The sequence below is a fragment of the Eubalaena glacialis genome, chromosome 3, assembly GCF_028564815.1.
Source record: "Eubalaena glacialis isolate mEubGla1 chromosome 3, mEubGla1.1.hap2.+ XY, whole genome shotgun sequence".
NCBI classification, from domain to species: domain Eukaryota; kingdom Metazoa; phylum Chordata; class Mammalia; order Artiodactyla; family Balaenidae; genus Eubalaena; species Eubalaena glacialis.
Window position 1 is genome coordinate 57,609,575 of NC_083718.1, and position 16,200 is coordinate 57,625,774.

The 16,200-nt window shown below is 38.6% G+C and overlaps 1 protein-coding gene and 1 long non-coding RNA gene across 6 annotated transcripts in view; one reads left to right on the forward strand and one right to left on the reverse strand.

The window, feature by feature from the left end:
* Positions 1-857: 857 nt before the first annotated feature.
* Positions 858-1,970, reverse strand: LOC133087953 (uncharacterized). Its single transcript, XR_009700471.1, has 3 exons — positions 1,888-1,970; positions 1,504-1,554; positions 858-902 (listed from the first exon to the last, which is right to left on the reverse strand). It is a non-coding gene; the product is annotated as an uncharacterized LOC133087953 (long non-coding RNA).
* Positions 1,971-2,448: 478 nt separating this feature from the next.
* Positions 2,449-16,200, forward strand: part of COP1 (COP1 E3 ubiquitin ligase) — a 270,583-nt gene continuing 256,831 nt past the window's right edge. For 4 of the 5 annotated variants that reach the window (XM_061185681.1, XM_061185683.1, XM_061185682.1 and 1 more), the window contains exon 1: positions 2,449-3,057. In XM_061185681.1, coding sequence (XP_061041664.1) covers positions 2,639-3,057 — 419 coding nt within the window. In that variant the 5' untranslated portion in view covers positions 2,449-2,638. The remainder of the gene's footprint in view (positions 3,058-16,200) is intronic. The other variant, XM_061185679.1, reaches the window with a different exon arrangement.

Genomic DNA, 16,200 nt, shown 5'->3' on the forward strand with positions numbered 1-16,200 from the left:
TTTTCAGAATACTTCTTTACTTTCCTTGTCTGCACCCTAATCTAGAATCTCATCACTTATGCTTGGACTGCTATAATATTTTCCTAATTAGTCTCTTTGCTCCTAATCTCCCAGCTCTTCTCAAAGATTAATCTGCTGAAAATGTAATCTTCAAAACACCACTTTCAATATATTTATCCCCACTTAATGGCTTCATTATTTCCAATTGCTTGTAGGCTATTTTTCAAAGTAGAGTCAAGGCTCTTTACAATATGGCCCCCAAATGAATTTTTACTGAATGAACTCTTTTACCCCTATCAAATAGACATCTGAACTTGATGTAAGCATTTTTTACTTATTTATTTTCTGGGCTCATGACTTTAATTACACTTTGACTGACCAAGCCATACTTGTCTATTCAGGCCTAACTTTCCCTCCCTCAGCATGGCTGGCCCTAAGCACTTGCTCTTGCTTCAGTTCCTATGTTGATTCTCTGTTTTACATATTAAGCATGTGCACCTTGGTAATATTACTCATCTTTCTATGTATTTTTCTAATTCTTCAATTATTCCATAAACTTCCTGAAAGTAGAAGCAATGTTTTATATACATCTTTATCTCTTCCTTGCCTAGTCCAGGCCTATATGTAATAAATGTTCAATAAATATTCATCAAATTCTTGACATTCATTTATTCATCCATTCTTTCATAAAAAAATTATGGAATGCTTACTGAGAATATTGTCCTCTTTTGCATGGAGCTTAAATTTTAGTTGGAAAGACAGAGTTTAAGCAAATAATTAAGATAAAAATGAGATCAATTGCTTTATTTGTTTGCCAAGAAAAATTTAACAAGCACTTACCATAGGCCAGGAATTGTGTTACTTGCTGAATTCGCTGGGAATACAAAGCTGAACTTGATAGGCTAGTAGAGGAGAATTATACATATAAGCTACTAAAATACAATGTTATAAGTGCAAACAAAATATCCTAGGGGCACAAATGGGGGCAACTCTTTCTGCCGAGGAGTCAGTAAGCCTTCACATTTTAGATGGGTCTTGAAAGTGAATTTAAACAAAGGGTTGTATAACACAATATTCATAAAAGGAAGGTGGTTGTTGGAAATCTGACATGCCCATTCTTATATCATTATTCTGAGCAGAAACCTGATCTGGGAACATGAAGGTGAGCAGCTAAGGCATACTTGAGCCTTACAATGGTTCACTGCCAGGTGAATGGCTAGCTATTGTTGCTGGGCCTTCATCTAGGCCCTTCCCTGGCCCTGGCCCCTCAGCATGGACAGCTGTTCCTAGGAAAGGCCGTCTAGTTGCCCCGATAGTCTTCAATACCCAGAACAGAATTAACTCTGAGATCTTTCCCTCTGATAATCATAGAATGATAGTATTGTAAAGGATACTGAAAATCACAGTTTAGTTGTTTCTAATTTACATCCCCCAGAATCTTAAGGAGTCTCAAAATGGCAAATGAAAATCTGTAATCAACTTTCAATATTTCAAAAAGCCTACCATAAATTCCATCTTCTGGTGGTATTAACTGCCAGGTTTCCTTGTTTTGTGCTGAAAATCATATCAGACTCACGTTAGACGGAGGTTTTAACTGAGCTGTGGTCCGATTAAGCATGATTTGTTTTCCCATTATTATTATGCTTAATTTGGTAAATAACTTTTCAAAACAAGAGATCATGGTCGAACGCATACAATTGGTGACACTTGCTACAATGTTTGCAATTTACAAAGCACTATTCACTGACTTCAATACTGTGGAACGGCTAACAGCAAAGCCCAGAGTCCTTGACTCTCAGTCCAGTGCTCTTTTCAACTGCTCAGAGCTTCTAGATTCTTTCCGCGTGCCCCAGTCTTCAGGGCCTTCAATCCCCGATTCGGAAGTACCTGTCGTGCCCTCGCCACTGGGTCATACTGCCTGCCTCCCAAGCGACAGCTACCGCTCCCGGTTAACGTTCAGGAATGCAGTTCGCCCTCACGCATGCGTGGTGCAACTGCCCCGCGCCGGCTCCGCTCTTCTTGGCCTGGAGCGGGGACTTTGGGTAACCCGCAAGGGTCGGCGCCCAGGGCGCGCGTGCGCAGTCGCTTTTGGAGCGCTTTCCCCCACCTCCCCTTTCCCCAACCCTTTTCGCCACCCCTACCATCCGTTCCTCTCTCCGCAGCCCTTTCACCCACTGAGACGGCCCTACCCTCGGGCACGTCACGAAGGAAACCAGCTCTCGACGAGGGCGGCGGTCGCTACTAGGCCGCCGCCGCCCAGGGCACGTTGTGCTTGTCTGAGCGCCGCCCGGGCCGTGTCTAAAGTTGTATCCCCCGCCGCTCCCGCCCCTTCCGCCGCTCGCGTGCCCGCACGGCCGGCCCACGGAGCGCCCGGGTTGGCTGCGGCGGCGATCGCGGCGGCGGCGGCCTAGAGAGCGGTAGTGGTTCCTGCTCTTGTTTTAATAGTTCCCTCCGCCCCCTCCCGTCGGACGCTGTTGTGTGGTTGCCGTACAAAAATCAACTTTATTGTTCCTCAGCCCCACCTCCCGGCGCGGCGCGCCTACTCAGGATGTACTGAGGCAGAGGGGAGGGAGGCGGCGGCGGGTCGCAGTCGCAGTCCCTCTCCTCCGAGCGCCCGGCCGGAGGGGAGGGAGTCACGATGTCTGGGAGCCGCCAGGCCGGGTCGGGCTCAGCCGGGACCAGCCCTGGCTCCTCTGCGGCCTCCTCGGTGACTTCCGCCTCCTCGTCCTTATCATCTTCCCCGTCGCCCCCTTCCGTAGCGGCTTCGGCCGCGGCGCTGGGGTCCGGCGGGGCGGCCCAGGCCGCGGGCTCGGGCGGCCTCGGGGGCCCGGGGCGGCCTGTGCTGGTGGCGGCCGCAGTGTCCGGCAGCGGCGGCGGGAGCGGCGGCGGGGCGGTGTCCGCGGGCCTGTCCCGGCTCAGCTGCGCAGCCAGGCCCAGCGCCGGCGTAGGAGGGAGCAGCTCCAGCCTAGGGAGCGGCAGCAGGAAGCGACCTCTGCTTGCCCCCCTGTGCAACGGGCTCATCAACTCCTACGAGGACAAAAGCAACGACTTCGTCTGGTGGGTTGGACGAACAGCCTCCTAGCCCTCTCTGCGTTAGGAGTTTCTGCTCTTGGGGCTGCTGGGGTCCGGGGTGAGGGCGGTCTGTTGGGCGCTGTGGCGGTGTCTGCAGAGGCATTCGAGCGTTTGCAGCGGTTGGTGGGCTGAGGTGGAGGAAGGTTGGAGTCCTGAGGCAGGGTGGGAGTACTAAAGAGGTCAGTGGTGGTGGGGAGAAGTGAAGGGAGGTTAGGGAATAATAAAGAAGGGGGGAGATGAAAGGCCAAATAAATGGCTGTGCATGAAAAGGGAAAGTTGGCCACGGAGGTTGGGCCTTGAATTTTCTGCCTCGCTGGTGAATTAGGTACCCTGTCAGTCCGCATTGCTCGTTGAGGTGAATTAAACTTGTAAAGGGAGAGGATTAAGCTTCCCGGGATGCTGAGGGAGGGAGTTGTGGGTCAGAATTTGCTTATTGAAGCATGGTAGATGATGCTCTAAACATGGGTATGGCTGTTTTAAGAAGTGGTATTTGATGTAAATATCCATCGTGTGTACGTGTAAATTATCTCCTTCCGCTTCAAAGGCTGGGTCACTTTTAAATCTGTTGTTGAGGCTCCTGTAGTCAAGAAAGTCTGTTGACAAAAACTTACACCTCTCAGCTGAATGTCTTGAAAGAGGGGGCCACGTTTATTAGGTATCATCCATGTGTCAGATGTGACTGCACTACACTTGTATTAACACATCAGCGTATACTGGAACTTCGGATTTGAGAAAAGCTAGGAATTAGACGTGTTGTCATCGTAGTTAGCATCTTGAATGCTACGCAGTAGTCCTCAGTTATGACATTTGGCATAGAGGGATTATACATACTAAGTGAAAGATGGAGTTGATTGTCTTGCTTGAGAGTGTTTCGATTTTCGCTGGGTTTTGTGTTCAATATCCAATTCAAATGGTAAGATTGCAAGAAAGGATTTGCTTTTAGCTGAGTGAGAACTGGTAGGATTTTGTGCTTTTCCTCTGGAGGAAGTTGTTGATAGACTAGAATACTAGTGATGTAGGAAGTTGGCTTGCACTATCACTATAGGGGAAGTTGATTCACTTCAGGGTTGAAGGTGGTCTGAGTTGTCATTAAATATGATAAGACTAGAAGTTGGGACTGTAGGAAAGTTATTAATTAGACTTATAGTTTCTAGTTCTTGCAGTAAAAATATCTTTATTCATACTTTTGCTTTTGTCATAAATTATTCTGGATTCAGAAGTGATTCATTTTTCACTGAAACTGGGCTATAATTGTAATTGTTATTTATAAATAACTTGAGCAGCTCATCGTTGGGTATAAGATGTGTTTGTGTTCATAGCCAGTAGAGAATCCCATAAGATAAAGTAGAAGCTAATGAAACAAAGTGAGGGTTTGCACAGTTTGTCTTTTTTAGCCACCGTTTGCATTTCACTTTTTAGTAGGTTAAAAGAAAACAAACACGCCAGCATCCATATAGGTACACTAAGATAGTGTAAAAGGTGTGAGAAAGAAGGAAATTAATCATTCATTCAACAGATATTTCTTTGGCACTCACTGTCTGCCAGGCACTGTTTGCACTTCATTATACGTACTATAAGCCATTTTATAGGAAATTGGAGAGGGATGGGAGAGTATAAGCAGCTGGCACTAAGTTTTATTTTTTAGGGGTAAGATTATTAAAATTTTTATTAGTCTGTCAACTAATTTTTAAAAATTAAAATCCGATCTCTTGAGTCTTAACCATGTTGTTTAGATTTTTCTGCTTGCTTTTATATTCCAAGTGGAAGTGTCCAGTGAGAGTCATGAGTTAAAAATTCCGAATATTTCACTTTCTAAGACTCTCATAGTCCTCTGTTTCTTTTTCTGGTGAGGTTGAATATTCAGAAGAGTTCATTAATGGAAATCAGTTTTCCTCATTCTCAAGCTAGATTTGATTTGGCCAAGCATTTGGGGTAGGAAGGTGAGGATTAGGCAAGGCCCAAGGAATCCTTTTCATTTCTAATTGGCTCTGGGTGGTTGGTCTTGTCTGCTTCAAGGTCAAACTGTGAACCAATCCAAATTATTCTAAGCTTTTACATCTAAATGAGGCTTAAGTTTGAATAATGATAATTCCTTATTCATCACATTTTAAAGATATGTTTATACTTCATGTTTCATTTTATCCTAGAGCAATTCTGTGAAGTTATATAGAACTTCCAACTTCAATATAATACTAATATAATTGTATTCTCATTGAGGTACAGAGAAGTTAAGTAACTTGGTTTCAGATTGGACAGCTCAAGGACCAAATTAAAACTCATATCTCCCAATTCTCAATTTAGTGCTTTCTTTGTATGGAATTTAAAAATTTCATATCTATAAGTTGAAATACATGTATTTAGCCTCGTGGTTCTTAAATGTGGTAGACTGAAGGGAAACAGCTGTTTCATAATCACAGGAGATAAATGTTTTTATCCTTAACTACTCCCTCCCCTTGCCTGTCTGCCTGCCCATATCCCAACAGGACAAAACTGAATTGGAGGCTGGAGTGGGCAGTGTAGTTTGCAGAAGCTCCCTTGGTAATAATGACATGTCCTCTTCCCCTCCTTGAGAATGGTTGATTTAAGGTCAAATGCCTAATTATCAATAATACATATTGGCCTCTCCTGACTCATATTTGAAAGTAAGTTTATATTTAATTGCAGAATTGATGAACATTTTAGGGATTTATAGTTTTTACTTTAATATTTCTTTCAAACAAAGGATTGAAAGTATCATCAAGTTGCAGATAATTCTAACAGTGTTTTATAGATGGAGAATCTGTAGTACAGTAGAGAGTGGTATATAGCTTGAAGTTGGATAAATCTCTGACATTCAAAGGAAGTCTTTGTTACTTTGGTTTTTCAAATTTTTCTTACATGATTCGTTTAAATTATGAGTATAGCCTGTGTTTGGGAGACTTCTTTCTTTTATGTTATCACATTACTACTGCCTCTGCATTAGCTTTTCCAACCCCCTGAAATAACCTTTTCTACCTCTTCAAGTCCCAGGTACTCTCTGAGTTGTAGCAGAAGTAAGTATTTTTAGGTAGATAGTAAGCCCCTTGTGGGAAGGTTACCTCTGCCTGATGAAATGTAGGTAGAATCTACATGAAGTCCATCTATCATTTAATAAATTCTCATGTCAAACTATTAAAAATGGACTATCCTGAAGGAGCTCACGATTTAACGTGAAGAAAGACTTTTAATCACATAATTATAGTATCACATCCTGGCATTATTGCTTCTCTTAGTACCATGACAGATGTTAAATACTCTTCTGAATTCAGATGTTGTCTCACGGTCCTCAACATAGCACTGCAGGCAGCCACTACCTATTAATTACATTTAGCCCTAAAGATGAAATCTGTTGACCATTCTTGCTACTATAACTGTTTTCCAAACTATTAAAAAGTGAAATAAAATAGCAGATATCATAGAACCTGTCATTATAAAGATAGTTTGATGAAACTTTTGGTTACATATTTATGTACAATGTATAAGTACTTACTGGGTATGAAAAGATAGTTTGATGAAACTTTTGGTTACATATTTATGTACAATGTATAAGTGCTGACTGGGTATGAAGCCTCAGTTTAGTTTAAGGATGGACTTTTGGCTCAAAGCTCAGTTCGTATAGTTAATAATTGTGGTATCAGTATTTATATCAAGACGTTTTGGCTCAAAGCTCAAGTTCTTAACCACTATATTCCTTTGCCTTTCAGAGGCTGGAGATTTTGTTTAAAATCACCTTTATTAAGATATAATTTGCATACCATAGCAGTCACCAGTTTTAAGTGTATAGTTCAATGAATTTGACAAATGAATGCATCTGTTTTACCACCCTAATCAAGATATAGAACATTTCCATCACACTAGAAAGTTTAGTGTGCTACGCCTTTGCACTCAGTCTTCGAACCTCATCTCTGACACCTGGCAACTGGTCATCTGTTTTCTGTCAATATAGTTTTGCCTTTTCTAGGATTTTATATTAATGGAGTCATTCAGTATGTAGACTTTTGTGCCTGACTTCTTTTATTTGGAGTAATGTTTTTGAGATTCAATAATGTTGAATGTCTCACTAATTTTCTTTTAATTGCTGAGTAGTATTCCATTACATGGATATAACGTGATTTCTTTATATACTCATCAGTTAAAAGATATTTGAGTTTCTTTGTTTCTAAAGTTTTCGGTGATTGTAAAGAAAGCTGTTGTAAACATTCACATTCAGGTTTCTGTGTGGACCTGTCTTCACATCTCTTGGGTAAATACATAGGAGTGTATTGCTGGGTTGTATTGCCAAGTGTATGTTTAGCATTATAAGAAACTGCAAAACTGTTTTCTAAAGTGACCATCATTTTGCATTTCTACCAGCAATGTATGAGTTTCAGTTCCACATTCTTGCCAACACTTGCTGTTTTCAGTCTTTCAAATTTCAGTCATTCTAGTAGGCGTGTATAGTAGTATCTTATTGTCATAATTTGCATGTAAGTCCTAAATATTGTGATGTTTTCTCCCAGTCTGTTGTTTTCTTTTTAGTTTTCTGAGCAGTCTTCTGAAGTGCAAAAGTTTAAAATTTTAAGTCCAATTTATGGATTTTTTTCTTTTACAGTCTATGACTTTTGTGTTCTATCGAAGAAATTGTTGTCTAAGTCTTCTTGTATACTCTGGAAGCTTTATAGCTTTTTTGTGGTTAGGTATATAATCATTTCATGTTAATTTTTATATACTGTGTGTGGTAAGGGTTGAAGATTTTTTCCCTCCACTGTAGATGTCCAGTTATTGTAGCACCCATTTGTTGAAAAGACCATCTTTGTTCGTTGAATTTTCTTGGAACCTATCTCAAAAATTAATTAATTTGTATAAGTTTATTTCTGGTTTATTATTTCTAGTTATTATAGTTTATTTATTTCTAGTCTTTATTCTGTTCCATTGATCTATGTGTTTATCCTTATGCCAGTACCACACTGTCTGGATTTCTGTATCATTGTCGTAAATCTTGAAATCAGATAGTGTAGTTTTGTTCCTCTATTTCAAAGTTGATTTAGTTATTTAGGGTGTTTGCATTTCCACATAGATTTTAGCTTACCAATTTCTTTAAAAAAAGCATGCTAGGATTTTAATTTAAGTTACTTCCAATCTATGACTCAATTTGGGAAGATTTGACATCTTAACAATATTGAATCTTTGAGCCATAAACATAATATCTTTCTCCAGTTATTTAGGTCTTTAATTTCTCTTAGCAGAGTTTTATAGTTATCAGTTTTTGGATCTTGCACATGTTTTGTTAAATTTACTCCTAAGTAGTTCATGTTTTTGATGCTGTTGTGTTATTTTCATTTCTAATTAAAAATTGCTGATTTGCTATTCAATTTCTAATTGTTGCTAATATAAAAATAAAATTATTTTTGTGTATTGACCTTGTGTCCTGTGAATTGTTTAGTTCACTTATTACTTCTAATAGTTTTTTGGTAGAACCGATGTGATTTTCTGAGAAGACAATCATGTCATCTGAAAATCAATATAGTTTTACTTTTTTCTTTTCCAATTTTATGCCCTATTTACTGATTTTTTTAAAGAGATATTTTGTATTTTTATTTAAGAGTGATATTGGTCTATGGTTTTCTTATACATATATTTACTTTATATATTTTGGTTTTGATATCAGGGTGTATTAGTTTGCTAGGGCTGCTATAACATAATTACAGACTGGGTAGCTTAAAAAATAGAAAGTTATTTTCTCAACAGTTTTAGAGGCTAGATGTCCAAGATCAAGGTGTTGTCAGGTTTGGGTTCTTCTGAGGCTTCTCTCCTTGACTTGCTGATGGCCACCTCTTGTTGTGTCTTCACATGGTTGTCCCTGGGTCTGTGTGTTGTCTGTATCCTAATCTCTTATAAGGACACCAGTCATATTGGGATTAGGTCCCATTTATATGACCTCATTTTACTGTAATTAGCTCTTTAAGGCCCAGTCTCCAAATACAGTCTTCTGAGGTACTGAGGGCTAGGATTTCAATGTATCGATTTGGGAGAGGATACAGTTGAGCTCATCTCTGTCTTCTGAGAGAGTTTGTGGAATTGGTATGTTTCATTCTTAAGTGTCTGGTAGAATTCATCAGTGAAGCCATAGTTTTTGTGGCAAGGTTTTTATTTACTATTTCAGTTTCTTTAATTGATAAAGGGCTATTCAGGTTCTTTATTTCTTAAGTGAGCTTTGGTAATTTGTCTGCTAAGGGATTTCTCCATTTCACCCAAGCTATTGAATTTGTTGGCATAAGTTCATAATACTTTTTTTGTTTTTTGGAATTTTATTTTATTTATTTATTTTATACAGCAGGTTCTTATTAGTTATCTAGTTTATACATATTAGTGTATATATGTCAATCCCAATCTCCCAATTCATCCCACCACCACCACCACCACCCCCCCCTCCCTGCTTTCCCCCCTTGGTGTCCATACATTTGTTCTCTACACCTGTGTCTCTGCTTCTGCCTTGCAAACTGGTTCATCTGTACCATTTTTCTAGATTCCACATATATGTGTTAGTATACAATATTTGATTTTCTCTTTCTGGCTTAGGCTTTAATACTTCTTTATGTTTTAAATGTTTGTAGGATTTGGAGGGATGTCCCTTCTTTCATTCCTGATACTGGTAATTTGTGTTTTCTCTTTTTTTTTCCTTGAACAGTTTAGCCAGAGGATTGTCAGTTTTATTAATCTTTTCAAATAACTGGTTTTGGTATTATTGATTTTCTAAATGTTTATCCATTTTCTATTTCACTGATATTTGGGTTTATTTTTATTTTTATTATTCTACTTTGAGTTTCATCATTTTCTGGCTTCTGACTGCAGAATCTTAGATTATTTTGACCTTCTTTTCTAAGAAAAACATTTAATTCTATTAGTTTCCCTTTCTAATCCCAGCATTAATTTTCATTCAGTTTAATATACCTTTTGTCATTTCCACTGATATTTTTTTAAACTTTTTTTTGGTTATTTATTTATTTATGGCTTCGTTGCTGCGTGCAAGCTTTCTCTTGTTGCGGCAAAGGGGGTCTGTTCTTCGTCGCGGTGCGTGGGCTTCTCATTGCAGTGGCTTCTCGTGTTGCGGTGCACGGGCTTCAGTAGTTGTGGCATGTGAGCTAAGTAGTTGTGGCTCGTGGCTCTAGAGAGCAGGCTCAGTAGTTGTGGCACACGGGCTTAGTTGCCCCATGGCATGTGGACGCTTCCCGGACCAGGGTTCTAACCTGTGTCCCCTGCATTGGCAGGTGGATTCTTAACCACTGTGCCACCAGGGAAGTCCCCATTGTGATTTCTTATTTGAAGAATGGATTATTTAGAAATGTTTTAATTTCTAAATGAGAATTTTCTGGATATCATTCTGTTATTGAGTTCTAATATAATTCAGTTTTATTCAGAGAATATGAATTTTGTGAATTCAGTCCTTTTAAATTTATTTAGACTTGTTTCATGGTTCACGATAAGCTTTATCTTGGTTAATGTTCCATATGTATTTGAAAAAAAATGAGTTTCTGCAGTGTGTAGACTGGTATATTCTATAAATGTCAAGTTTGTTGATGTGTTAAACTCTGTATACTCCTACTGATTTTCTATATACTTGTTCTGTCAATTGCTGAAAGGGGTGTTAAAATCTTTAACCATTCCAAGTGTAATTGTGGGTTTTGCTGTGTTTCCTTGCAATTCTGTCAATTTTGTTTCACGTATTTTGAAACTTTATTAGTAGGGCACATGCATTTAGAGTTGGTGGATTGATCCCTTTATTATTTTGAAATGTCCTTGCTTATTCCTGGTAATATTTGTTGTTCTGAAATCTATTTAGTCTGTTAGCATAACCTCTCCAGCTTTCTTTAAGTGTTTACATGGCATGTTTTTTTGTCCTTCACTACTTCTATATCTGTTTTAATTTTTAAAGTAGGTTTCTTGTAGATAGCATATGTTTGAGTCTTTCGTTTTTATTTATTATGACAATTTGCCTTTTAAGTGGCTTGGTTAGACTTTTTGCATTTTAACATAATTATGATGTGCTTGGTTTTATGTGTATGTCTTGCTTGCTCTTTGTTTTCTGTTTGTCCCCTCTCTTCTTCTATTCCTTTTTTGTCTTTTTTCCTTCTTTTCCTGCCTTCTTTTGGAGTAATTGGGTGTTTTTAAGATTTCTGTTTTGTTTCTACAGTTGGCTTATTAGTGATAGTTGTGTGGGATGTGTGTGTGTTTTGGGGGGGAGTGTTTGCTCTAGGGTTTCAGTAGTGACACTCTTTGGCCATATTTGGTTTCCTGATCCAGCCTACTTTTTGCGGGGGGGTTGGGGGGACGGAACTCCAGAGATTGGTTTCCCTGCTTAGCTTTTCATGCCTATCACTTATCACTTGTATTAATCACGGAGTCCTTTTTTCCCTAGACTATGTGGTCTCGTTTTTTTTTTTTTTTTAAAGAAAACTCTGCCCCTGAAGCTAGCACACAGCTATTTTGAATACCCCCCCTTTTTTTTTAAAGATTTCATTGTTAAATTAGAGTCTAAGAAGTTTGCCTTCTATTCCTTTTCTTCCTTACCTTTCCTATCCTTATTCATAGAATCCTGTGACATAAGCCAAAGTTAAATGCAGGTATTAGTGGAGATAGGAAAAAAATCTCATTGCAAAATACCAAATAAATTTAATTTTTATTAAAAGAGACTTTTAAGATTTTTAGGGCTTTTTATCATATCAAATGAAGCTAGGAAGGAGTGAGATGAATGGACAGAGGCTGGAACTTAACTGCTGCCTATGAAGATTGGTGCTAGGGATCTAGTGTTACCAGTGTAGGTGCTAAAAAATGATTTGAGGTTTATTATTTTCCTTTTCATTTATTTCCTTGTCTTTCCGTCCTGAATCCACCTGGGGCCAGTTGAGAATGGAGGATGGCTTGGGGATGGTCACAAAGCAGCTGGTTTAAGGGGAAGGAGGCAGCTAGAGAAATGTCAAATTTTGTACATTTTGAGAGGAAAGAAACATTTCTGTGGCTACTGACTTTTGCTGGGTGTCTTTCACTCTTGAAAGGATGTATATAAATTTCAGCATATTCAAAGTAGTTTTTTTCAAGGTTTTCTATATGTTTAGTGATTTGAAATTTCATGGTCACAGTGATGCATGTAAGTATTTGTTTCCTTTATCTCCTGAGATCATAGCATGAGGCAAAGGGCACTGGACTTGGCATTAAAAGCCCTGAGATTTAACTTCCGGCAAATGTATGTTTGACTTTGAGTATGTTTTTTCATTTATAAATTGAGATGTAATGGTATTCCATTATAGGATTGTGAGGTTTAGATTATATAATGCATGTATAAAGACATTGCAAATTATAAAATCACGGAAAGGAATCAGGTGGTGTTTGCCAGGATTTCACATTTGGTACCAAAATATGAAAGTGGTTCTTTGGTTCTGTTAGGTAAGATGTAACCACTCCCTATTTTCCTAAATAACTCTAAATTGTACCTGGCTCTGAGTATCTTGGTGATGTTATGTTTTTTAGTACTTAACCTTTGAAAGATTGAATGCTTGGTTACTTAGAACCAGTACTACCATGAGACAGTTGACACATTTTGTGGAACTGTAATGGAGTTAGTGTCAGTACCAAAATATGTATGGATTGAGTAATGTCGTTATTATTGTACCATTTATTATTACTATACCATTTGATAAGTTTGGACACTGCTTTTGAAGCAGGTAATACATTAAAAAGTTAGGCAGAGTATAAATAAGGCACTGATTAAAAGTTTAACTTGAGAGTCAAATTGATTGCCATCAGACCCTTGCTTAACTGAGATGATGTGCCTTATAAATAGAAAATAGTAGAATTAAATAATTTTCTGTATCTATATCTATTCTGCATTGTTGGTTTTTAAATGCAGTTAAATGACACACATAACCTTTTGGCAAGCTTAAGGTTGTGCAGTATAATATTTACCTTTAGTTTTGGCAGTTGGTATGAAAATGTCTTCTTCACAAGATTGAACTGAAGATCATTATTTTAATAAAACAGTGACAAGATGAAAAGTTCAAATAATCACTACTAATAATGGTTTGAATAGTACTAGGTTCACTTTGTGGTCTATCTAAAGTTCTGTGGTAAGGTTGCAAAATCAGATGCCTAAAATGACCATCTAATTTTCTCTTAAATCAGTATCCATTATGCTTATTTGCTCTTATGTCTTTCTTTTTCTTTATTTCTAAGTTTTTCTGAGTTCTTTCACCTCTTTTCAGGTAAGTTTTTCTTCCTAATACTTGGTTTCTGAGGTTATCTAATTGAGAATTTTCTTTATCTTTCAATGCTTTTGTCATTTTCTTTACTTTTTTTAGTACATCTTAAAATATTAGATTTTAATTTCCATTTATCTTGTTTTCCTGTTGTGCTTTCATTGTTTCTAGGGATGGTATTATGCTCCATATTCAACTGTGAACTCTTTGTGCTGCTTATGTTTTAGAGTGATTAAACATAAAATATGTTTCATGTTTATATTCATTGTTACCATTTTTAGAGCTCCTTTTTTATTTCTTTGTGTATATTTGCTGTCCCACTTTGTATTCCTTCTTCCCTTAGAACTTACATCAATATATCATGCAGTGAAGGTCTGTGTACGATGAATTCTCTAAGTTATTTGTATTTGAAAATTACTTGTTTTGTCTTCATATTCAAACTTTTTTTTGCTGGGTATAAAATTCCAAGTTTAAAGTTTTTTTCATGCAGTATTTTGAAGATGTCACTCCATTGTCTTTGGCGATATATATACAGTGTTTTTTAGTATCAGGTATACAGCAAAGTGATTCAGTTGTACATATATATATATCCTCTTTCAGATTCTTTTCCATTATAGGTTATTACAAGATATGGACTACAGTTCCCTGTGCTGTACAGTAGGTCCTTGTTGTTTACCTATTTTATGTATAGTAGTTTGTACCTGCTAGTTTCAAACTCCTAATTTATCCCACGCCCTTCCTGCCCCATTATCCCCTTTGGTAATCATAAGTTTGTTTTCTGTGTCTGTGAGTCTGTTTCTGCTTTGTAAATAAGTTTATTTGTATCATTTTTTTAGATTCCGTGTGTAAGTGATATCATATAATATTTGTTTTTGTCTGACTTCACTTAATATGATAATCTCTGGGTCCATCCATGTTGCTGCAAATGGCATTATTTCATTTTTTTATGGCTGAGTAATATTCCATTGTATATATATACCACGTCTTCTTAATCCATTCATCTGTTGATGGACATTTGGGTTGTTTCCATGTCTTGGCTATTGTAAATAGTGCTGCTATGAACATTGGGGTGCATGTTTCTTTTCAAATTAGAGTTTTCTCTGGATATATGCCCACGAGTGGAATTGCAAGACCATATGGTAACTCTATTTTTAGTTTTTAAGGAATTTCCAGACTGTTTACCATAGTGGATGCACCGATTTACATTCCCAACAGTGTAGGAGGGTTCCTTTTTCTCCACACCCTCTCCAGCATTTATTATTTGTAGACTGTTTAATGATGGCTGTTCTGACTGGTGTGATATCTCATTGTAGTTGGGATTTGCATTTCTAGTAATTAGTGGTATTGAGCATCTTTACATGTGCCTGTTGGCCATCTGTATGTCTTCTTTGGAGAAATGTCTGTTTAGGACTTATGCCCATTTTTTGATTGGGTCGTTTTTTGTTTTTTGTTTTTGATATTGAATTGCATGAGCTGTCTGTATATTTTGGAAATTAATCCCTTATTGGTAGCATCGTTTGCAAATATTTTCTCCCAGTCTGTAGGTTGTCTTTTTGTTTTGTTTATGGTTTTCTTTGCTGTGCGAAAGCATATAAGTTTGACTAGGTCCCATTTGTTTGTTTTTCTTTTTATTTCCATTTCTCTCGTAGAGGGATCCAAAAAGATATTGCTACGATTTATGTCAAAGAGTGTTCTGCCTGTGTTTTCCTCTAAGAATTTTGTAGTATTTGGTCTTATATTTAGGTCTTTAATCCATTTTGAGTTTATTTTTGTGTATGGTGTTAGAGAATGTTCTAATTTCATTCTTTCACTTGTACAGGTTTCCCAGCACCAGTTATTGAAGAGACTGTCTTTTCTCTATTGTATACTCTTGCCTCCTTTGTTGTGGATTAAATGATCATAAGTGCATGGGTTGATTTCTGGGCTTTCTATCCTATTTCTTTGATCTATATGTCTGTTTTAGTGCCAGTACCACACCGTTTTGATTACAGTAGCTTTGTAGCATAGTCTGAAGCCAAGGAGCATGATTCCTCCAGCTCTGTTCTTCTTTCTCAAGATTGTTTTGGCTATTTGGGGTCTTTTGTGTTTCCATACAAATTTAAAATTTTTTTGTGAAAAATGCCATTGGTAATTTGATAAGGGTTGCATTGAATCTGTAGATTGCCTTGAGTAGTATGGTCATTTTAACAATAGTCTCAACCTTGGAGAAGTGACCCTCCATAGGAGACGTCTTACTCATCCCAGCAGTGCACTCCCCTCTCCACCCAAGGGCCAGGTGCTAGACGGTCCCAGGGTAGAATCTGGCCTGCTTTTGCAGACTTGGTCTGCAGGCTGTGGGACTGTCATTTTCTTGCTTCTGGTGTCTGCCTTCTGGTGGGTGAGGCTGGTCTAGAGGCTTGTGACACTTCCTGGTGGGAGGGGCCGATGCCTGCCCCCTGGTGGGTAGAACTGGGGCCCTCTGGTAGGCAAGGCTGTGCCTAGGGGCATGTCTAGAGGCAGCTGTGTGCTTAGGAAATTTTTAGGTAGCTTGTCTGCTGATGGGTGGGGCTGTGTGCCTGCCCAGTTTGTTGTTTGGCCTGAGGCATCCCAGCCTTGAAGCCTATAGATGTTAGGTGGGACCAGGTCTTGGTGCCAAAATGTCAGCCTCTAGGAGAGAGCTCCCTTGCCCTTGGTCCCGGTGGGTGTGAGGTTTTGTGTGTGCCTTTTAAGAGTGAAGTCTCTATTTCCCCCAATCCTGTGGAGTTCCTGTAATCAAGCCTCACTGGCCTTCAAAGCCAAATGCTCTGGGGGCTCTTCTTCCTGGTGCTGGACCCCTGAGCTGCGTGACCCGACTTGGGGCTCAGAACTTTCCCTCCTGTGGGAAAACCTCTGTAATACAATT